This window comes from Ascaphus truei, chromosome 23 (genome assembly GCF_040206685.1).
Source record: "Ascaphus truei isolate aAscTru1 chromosome 23, aAscTru1.hap1, whole genome shotgun sequence".
NCBI classification, from domain to species: domain Eukaryota; kingdom Metazoa; phylum Chordata; class Amphibia; order Anura; family Ascaphidae; genus Ascaphus; species Ascaphus truei.
Genome location: NC_134505.1, coordinates 3,214,020 through 3,223,146, shown reverse-complemented (window position 1 = coordinate 3,223,146; position 9,127 = coordinate 3,214,020). Strand labels below are relative to the sequence as shown.

At 40.6% G+C, this 9,127-nt stretch overlaps 1 protein-coding gene across 1 annotated transcript; it reads right to left on the bottom strand.

Annotated features, from left to right (window-relative positions):
- Positions 1–207: 207 nt before the first annotated feature.
- Positions 208–5,079, bottom strand: LOC142473080 (keratin, type I cytoskeletal 42-like). Its single transcript, XM_075580240.1, has 8 exons — positions 4,634–5,079; positions 4,463–4,545; positions 4,143–4,299; positions 3,590–3,751; positions 3,102–3,227; positions 2,500–2,720; positions 1,977–2,011; positions 208–949 (listed from the first exon to the last, which is right to left on the bottom strand). The coding sequence occupies exons 1-8, from the start codon at positions 5,036–5,038 to the stop codon at positions 888–890; spliced, it is 1,251 nt and encodes a 416-aa protein (XP_075436355.1). The 5' UTR covers positions 5,039–5,079; the 3' UTR covers positions 208–887.
- Positions 5,080–9,127: the final 4,048 nt, after the last annotated feature.

Here is a 9,127-nt window from a genome sequence, read left to right as displayed (position 1 = left end):
TGTTAGTGACATGTTGTATATTGGGAAATTGAGTTGAGATATTGTTCATTTGACCGACCTTTGCAAAGGTGAAAAGTGGGACAGCTTGTGAACTGTATATTAACCTTTGTCCTGTATGCAGGTCACGTGCTCACAGGTGTGCTGTACGTATGTGACAGTTAGCATAACACTAAGAAACACATTAGACCGTTTAGTATTTTGCAATGAGACAAACAAAAGTTTTATTGTAGGAATGAGTAAAAAGATGCATTAAATGCGAGGTGAAATATTGTATGTACCATGTCAGAAAATAGGAAAGGTGATAGCTTGTGGGCACAGCCCAACTGCATTGTAACCAATAGCAGTGGCATGTATCAGTAGTACGTGATATTTTAAGACTACGGTTATAGTAAATAACACCCATTCTTGGTGTTTATTTTGGAAGAATATATCCCCCAGTGGGTAACATTGTCACTATTCACCTCGTTCTCTCTGTGGCTTTATCCTAATGGCCCTACTCATATTAAGCATATTTCCTGTATTGGTTTGCTTATATCTGTAAGGTGTCACAATGTTGTAAGATTTCAATGTAATCCTTAAAAAGCACGAGGAGCATCATTACAGGAAATGCTGAAACCTTTGCAAGCTGGGAAACTGCAGACCAAAAGGGGAGATACACCTGAGCTTAAAACCCCAAACCATTCTCTGTGCCCCATATCACCTACAGGTCTACTTTCCTACAGAACATATGCTAAGGATCTGAAAGACAGGTTAGCTTGGACTTCTCAAACACAGACACTAATGAATCATTAACTTCTGGAGAGTTCGGCAAAGAATTCCCTTCTCCATCGCCGTTTCTTCTCTGTAGTTTTACACCTTGATTTCTCCCCCAGAAGTATCAGATTTGTCTAACAGCTGGCTTTCTGGCCATGTTCTGTGCTCTGATGAGCGGAGTTGCTGTGGTGAGATCCTGGAAAGGAAAGACATACTGCATTCAAATCACAATGTACTTTGTGTTAGCATGTGGAAAATATAGTATCTGCTCATTGTAGCAGAACATTTTTTCATGTTTTTTGAATCCATTTTTTTAGAATCCATTTCTGTGAAACCAGTTTTGGAGAATGTTTAAGAGCAAAAAGTTTCCTAATCACAATGTCTCCTCCAAAGACCTAGCATCAGTTCCCAAATCAATGCATTGTACATTCTTCAGATATTTAATAAGGCCCAAGACCTCATCCAATATGGGTGAAGTCTCTTACCCATGGCACAGAAGCCCCTGAGTTACATTCAAATGAATTGGGTTCAGAGACTTTCCTGCCACGGAAAAGCAAAATAGTCAAACTGTTGAAATCACAATTTGTAGATAGTTAATAATAAAAGGTTTATCATTCAAGAATAAAAACGTTATCTCCAGGGTGAGAATTGCCTATAACTCCAAAAGAAAAAAATTCTCAGGTACTTGATTCATATTTAGCCCAATGAAATGATCTTCTTTCTAACACAATAGGGAAGTGCTCAGCGTGAAATGATGCTACTCAGAGATCTTCCTAAGACACTAAAGGGTTCATGTATTTAAATAGCTATGGGACAAAACTAGTGCAATACTGGTGCAGAATAAAAAAGCTCAATCTGAAAGTATTGAGAATTTTTATTTGGTAAATGTGGTTCTTTGTTCATGGCAGTTCCATATTTCTTCTAACACATCTATATTTATATTGTAGCTCAATTCCTTTCCTTGTCACTCCTTTTTATTCAGTTGAGATTTATGTACAGAATAGATGTTTTTATCTTGTCTATGAATGCAAAAAAGCTCATCTGAATATGTTTCACTTAAATTATTGGGCAACTTTAACATACGACTGTTATTGCAATGTTCTCTTTTCCCTCTTTTTGTCCCGTTTGGAAGTATCTCATATAGAACAGTTTTGAGTTTCATATACAATAGTGATTTGAACATTTATGTAATGGTTTTATAGCTAATATCTCTTTGCACTTACCATGGCTGCCTCCTGAGGAATGGCACTGGGGAATGCTGTATAGAAAAACACAAGTTTATATAGTCAAGGTTGGTTTTTAGCACATGAGCTTGAAAAATTAAGCAATTGCAATCATACTGTTATTAATATTAATAAGTTTTCCTGAGTGATTTTATACCTTCGAGTGGTTATTTATTACCAAAAGCAAAGCAAAACCTATATATACTTTTGTAGTAATAAGCTTGTGTTAATTATATTAGTTTAAAGAATTAGGCACTTGACAAGGTAATTTTAAAAACGTATTTCCTGATGTGAGTCATGCTTTCCGAGTGTGGCCCAAATGGCCTCATGTAATAACTGTAATACTCTCTGGGTTACATAGGTACTGATACTGGAATGCATTATAACCCCAAGTGTGTATGTGTGTATGTGAGTGTGTTTTTATATATATACTTCCCCATGCACTTTCATGGTGAAATAAGCCCCGTCCACAAATGTCTAATTCACTCCATAATTAAGGTCTATGGGACACTGTGTTACATACTGCATGTCCTGTCCATCCAGCAGGCGTTTGTATGTGGCAATCTCCATCTCCAGATGTGTCTTCTGGTCCATGAGAACTCTGTACACATAGTTCTGGTTCTCCAGATCAGATCGGATCTGGCCCAGCTGCCCTTCCACGTTGTTGATCATGCCCTGTAACTGGCTGAGCTGGGAGCTATAACCGGCCTGTGTCTCTGCCAAGCTGCCTTCCAGGGCTGATTTCTGCAAGAGAGGAACATACTGGCAATAAGAGATTGTGCAATTGGGGGAAATCCTTATTTAACTCAGTAGCACAGTCCCGTACTGATTACTAAATACAGCAGTATAGGCAATGCTGGAGAAAGGGAAATAGTAGATGATAAATATATATAATTCAGGGAGAATAGGAGAGTCTGTGTGTTAAGCAGTAAATATGTGTATACCACTGAGAGTACATGTAGGCTTCAAGGGGATTTTATATAATGCAGTGTATATCTGTATGCCATAATAATACTGTATATGCTTCTTCTTCCAAACCAATGTGTGTAGTTATCCAGTGTTCTTTGCATAGACCTAAACAGTGATACCGCACAATAATGGAGGAATATGAGTGCTAACACATACCATGCTCAGCTGGCTCTGAAGCTCAATCTCCAGGCTCTGCGCACAGCGCTTCAACTCGGTGACTTCACTTTGGACTGACACCAGCTGCTCAGAACCGGACGCCACCTGACGATTCAGTTCCTCACTCTGCAAGAACATAGAAATAGAAAAGAGATTTATGGAATAATATCTGACATACTGTACAGTAGTTGCACTGTGAGTTAGCTCACTTATATATTTAGAAATGTGGCCACACAAATACCACACCTTTTATTTAATCTTAATTGTAAATGTCAGGTTTCCATAGAGTTGTTGATTCCAACTCTGCTTCTTATACCTGTACTCGTGTAGTAAACATACAGTAGATAAGTCACCATATCTTATTCTGCCTCAGGTACCACGTTAGATTGTAAGACATACGATGAATGATGAGTGTGACGGTTTTAGAGAACATTCATCGTTATCTGATATGAGCTGTTGAAATAGTAGAATGAAAGGGATGCGTTTACCCTTTGAAGGAACATGCTCTCAACCTCCCTCATGTTCCTCTCCATCATGTTTTCATATTGCTCTCGGATCTCAGACAAGGCTCCGTTCAAATCTGCAGATGGAGCAGCGTTCACTTCCACGTTGACTCTGGCGCCCAGCTGAGCGCGGAGAGAGTTCACCTCCTGCAAGGGCACAAGATGAAGATGAGAAACAGGAGGGGCAGCAATGTGCCATTATGGGGGCTATATATCAAGCTGCGCAGAAGAATATTTCTTTATTATGTAGGTGGAAGTAGTTTCAATTTCATGTTGTACGTCAATGTATTTTTTAAGTGAATAATTTGGGGAGTGATTACAGTATATGAGGATGTATTACAATTGATTTCTTCCAATTCAAAACGCCAGGCCTGCATTTGGGTTAACCACAGTATCACAGAGATATGCTTCAAATGTAGAATGAGACATTTTCTTTTACATCAGGCTGGCAAAAACTATTCTTGCCCCGTTCAAATACAGAAATATTAATGGTTTCATACCTAACCCCATCCTCTTGCGTTCCATTCTATTACATTACCTCTTCATGGTTACTCCTCATTTGCTGCAGTTCATCCTGGAGGCCTTGAACTTGCATCTCCAGGTCACACCTCTCCATGTTCAGCCCTTCCAGGACTCTGCGCAGACCATTCGCATCGGCCTCAACATTGTTCCTCATACTGACCTCCGTCTCATACCTTTTGAGTTAGCAGGAAAATGACATTAAAGGCTACACAGTCCAGGAAACACAAACCATTAAACGTGTCTACCTTGTACATCCTTGTGAAGATTTAGATGTACTCCTCTTATCTTATTCATCCATTCTTTCAATTATGTCTCCATAATATTCATGACACTTACTTATTTCTGAAGTCATCTATAGCCAGTCGGGCATTGTCTATCTGCAGAACAATCCCTGCATTCTCCACAGTGGCTGCAGCGATCTAAAAAACATACCAGGCACTGAATACATATTCGTCTTTTAGTCAGTGCAACATTGATTTCATTTCCAAAAAATGAACTTGAATATACCTGACACTGGAGCTCCTGAATAACACTGTAGTACTGACTGAAGTCAGGGGATGAGCTGGGGGCATTGTTTGCATACCACTCACAGATCTGTCTCTCCAGCTGGGCATTTTCCTGCTCCAGTGAGTTCACTCTCTCCAGGTAAGATGAAAGTCGGTCATTCAGAAGCTGCATGGTTTCCTTCTCATTGATGCCGAACAGGCCATCATTCTTAGAACCACCGTTACCCCCAAAGCTGCTAAAGTGGCTTCCAAGACTAGAGCCACCATGTACACTTCCATAGCCACATCCATGACCGAAAGAAGAGTGTTTGGAGCTGGAAATTCCTTTACCTCCATGATGGGATCCTCCATGATGGGACATGTGGGAGCCACCATGATGGGCTTTATGGGGTTTGCAGTGGCTCATAGTGATGCTAAAGTTGGATCCAAATGGAAGGACACTGCAGCTTGATCAGCAAGTGAAGTGTAAGTGCTCCCTATCCAAAGGTCTCCTTTTATAGAAAGTATGGGTGGGAGGGGTTGTTGAATTATTTCGACATTACACTTTTTCCAAGTCTAGACAATTTGGAAGATTCTTCAGAAATCAAAGACTATCTGGGCGGCTAAGGGACACAACTGTTTACCATTTTGTTACAATGATGCACAACAGAGGGGATAATTTACCTCATAATTGTACAAAAGTGCATGTCTACATCAAAGAAGAAGTAAAACGCGCTATGAATAAACACCTGCATAAAGCACTTAATTATTTAATTCAAAGGATGTTTATTAATGTGTTTGAAAGTAATGTGTTTCTGGAGAACGGAGGATTCTGATGACAACGTGGGTGGGAGACGGGGGATGCATGGTACAAAGCCAAATACCACTTGGATCCTGATTTAGTCGTTTGCTTTGTGGAAACTAGTTAAACCTATTTTGGAAAATATTGACAGTTACTTTTCTTAGACTAAACGAGAAAGAAACCCAATATGGGCACTCGACCACCGATATGAATGATTGGTGATAATGTTACAAACAATTTTAATTACAATATCGTATATTAAAATATTGGGTATTGAAACTAGAATTGACGCACGAAGATCATAGTGGGAGCACTGTGATAGGTGCTACTGATCTAGAAAAATACATAGGATAGACGGATATCAGTGTTTTCCACTTCTATCTATGCACAAAAATAGGATGATGAGACCCACTGTGTAGGGACTCAAACGTGGGGTAAATGGTGAACCATACACTGGCGACACACTTTATTCGAGCTCGGCTAGTCCCACGAATTCGGGTATACCCGGGTGTATTGAGGTTTGTGACTGTTTTCTGCCCGAGTGCATTGAGTTATTTTCCGGCAGGGATTGAAGCATTTTATTCCTGCTGGCTGCAATACTGCACAGTACATATATATATACTGCATTACAATTCATGAATTTATGCCATCTGGTAGACACGCGAAGCATTGCAGCCTATTAAATCCTAACCATTATCATTTAACAGATCAGCCGCCCGTCAGCCAGGCATGAACCCAGGCTGGGAAGGCAAATGCAACGGGGCTTGTCAGAGGTGAGGAGCGGCGCATTCCAGGTATCTGCCAGGTACATACCGGGTATTTGCTCGAATAAAGTGTGTCGGTGCAGTATAAGAAAATGTAGGTTGGGGCTTCCATAAATGGTACCGACAGCAAACTGTGGTGAGTAAACTGTGATGTAGCAGTACTAAGTGTACTATATCTTAGTAATCAAAGGGTTAAAAGCCCCTGATGAAACAATGGTATATATATAGCGCACTGTGCAGTGAAATTCCTGTGGAACCACCAGTAGAACACTACAGTATATCATCTCCACGGTTCAGAAGCCACAGTTTCTACTTCTCACGGCGCTGTACCGGTCCCCAGTGATCGGCCCCTTGATATTCAGATAGGAACACAGAAGGTCTCAGCTCAATATGATTAATACAATTATCACCCCCCCACACAAATACAATTCCCACCCACGCAAATACAAATTCCCCCTCCCTCCACAAATACAATATCCCTTTCCACAAACTTCAATTACCCACCAACACACACACAAATACAATTACAACCCACCTACACACACACACACACACACACACACACACACACACACACACACACACACACACACACACACACACACACACACACACACACACACACACACACACACACACACAATAACCCCCTCTTATGATAATATCATGAAATATTATGTTTTTTTTTTTATCCTTCTGGTGCTTCAAGGGTTAACAAAGGTATGGTTTGGGTTTAAAAATACAATATATTGGGTTTATGACAGGTGAAAACTTTTCCTGGGTCTGTGCGGGGCTTCAAAGAGTATTTCATTGGGTGGGCTTGTCACGCATGGCCCACTCAAGGTGACATATGTGGTGTGTAGAAGGTCATAAACGCTAACCAGAGATGATGCTGTCATGCTCAAAGAAATTTAAACGTTTGTGAATAATTACTGGTGGATGCCAGAGAGAGGTGACACACAGGGTATGCTTTCATTGAAGGACTTTATTAAAAATTAGAATTTCATGTGACATTGTCATGGGAGACCAGTTCTTTTACACCAAGATCACTAGCACGCCAGCATACAAAGCAAAGATGTTCATAACAAGATACAGTACCAACTGGGGGCCTGGGGAGTAGACTCTAGCCTTGCTAGGTGCAGGGGGCTGCTTCAAGAAGGCTTTCCCGGTCTGCTTCTCATCCAGGCTATCAGAGTGCTGATCACACAGCAGAGCCCATGACATGTATCTCCAGCAGGTCACTGTAAAGATCCAAACTCCTTTACAGAATCTCTCAGTCTCTCAGATGCTCCTCTGAAGGAATCTCCACACTACTTCACAGAGTGTCTCTCAGTCTCTCAGATGGTCCTCTGAGGGAATCTCCACACTCCTTCCCAGAGTGTCTCTCAGTCTATCAGCTGCTCTCTTAAAGTAGATCTGATTCTCTGATCAGCAGCACCCCTTATATAGCCCTCTGTGGCTATCCGTTACATGGGAGGGGCTGCTGGACAGTGAGAGCATGAATTAGGTTGGTACCACAACAGCCAGAGGGCATGCTAAGAGCCCTTCCCCATCCCTGATTGTTCACTCTTTCTCACTCACCAAATGTCTGTAACACCTCCACACTCCCAGCCTTTGTTTCAATCCACATTCTTTAAAGGAACCTCAGCTGATTAAATCACAGACAAACAATCCATACAAATGTACCCATGCAAATTATATTAATGTCTGCGATCTTTGAAATTAGCACATAATCCAATTTACACTTTACTGGGCTTCCTCCCAGTTTTGTGATGCCAGCTAGCCCTACCGTCACAGACGTCATCTCCTGTACATACTAGGAGTTACATGTGTGTGTTCGGAGCACAGAGTGGCATGTAATGAGACTACACACTGCACGGGTAAAAGGTGCTAAGGGCAGATATCCATTTGTCACTCAAATTTAGGCAGTCGTACTTAGTCTCGTTGCGTCCATAATGAGCATCTGAATCTATTGATGTGGCTCACATGTGTCAGAGTATTAGAGGAGGGAAGTTATGAGTGCGGTTATATACCGAGGCAAATTTAAACGTCATTTGGTAGAAGTTTTTTTACTCTGTCATAAAACTGTCAATCTCGCAGCTGATTTACGACAGGGGTGGGCTTATGTTGTTTCAATGGGGGAACAATAGTACATAAACCTTAGCAAGGGATTATGCAAATCAGATTTCAACAGAGGTGTGTTTTGGACTAAACACGTGATTTTTCATTCTTAGTATGCCAGTGACCTCTCTGGGAGAAAACCTATGACATATGGTAATGTACTGTATAGCGATTTCTGTTTTATGTTTTATCCTATTATGTTAAGAACTTGTCCTGCATTTACTGTGATTGTATGTCCTTGTAATCCTTTTTCTGTAATCTAAGCACTTTACTTTTATATATATTAAAACATTTCATAAGTGATGCTTTGGGCTCTGAATGAACTTCTGTATGCTCTGGAGAGAGTATTTACATTTTTGGACATATTTTGCTGCAGATTTTTGTGTGTTAAGTGTATAGGTTTTTCAATAATAAACAAGGACCTGAGACCCTGGAAGATCTATTAATTAAATATCTTTGCATTTCTTGGGTGGTGGAAGCATTTAGATAGGATTGAAATTCAGTAAGGGGTTAATATTAAATCATTGACATTACCTGTGCAGAGGAGAAAGATGTGTTGGCTAGAGTAACCGAGTGTATTAACCTGGGTTGCATATCTAAGTCACGTGCTCACTTGTGTGCTGTTAGTGACATGTTGTATATTGGGAAATTGAGTTGAGATATTGTTCATTTGACCGACCTTTGCAAAGGTGAAAAGTGGGACAGCTTGTGAGCTGTATATTAACCTTTGTCCTGTATGCAGGTCACGTGCTCACAGGTGTGCTGTACGTATGTGACAGTTAGCATAACACTAAGAAACACATTAGACCGTTTAGTATTTTGCAATGAG

What these genes read in the sequence shown, in the direction of transcription:
- LOC142473080 (XM_075580240.1), bottom strand. Translation starts at nt 5,038, where the DNA reads ATGAGCCACTGCAAACCCCATAAAGCCCATCATGGTGGCTCCCACATG. An exon ending in CTGGATGGACAGGACATGCA is followed by an intron (nt 2,012 to 2,499) that starts GTATGTAACACA and finishes TTTTCTATACAG; the next exon opens with CATTCCCCAGTGCCATTCCT. An exon ending in TTCCTCAGGAGGCAGCCATG is followed by an intron (nt 950 to 1,976) that starts GTAAGTGCAAAG and finishes TTTCCTTTCCAG; the next exon opens with GATCTCACCACAGCAACTCC.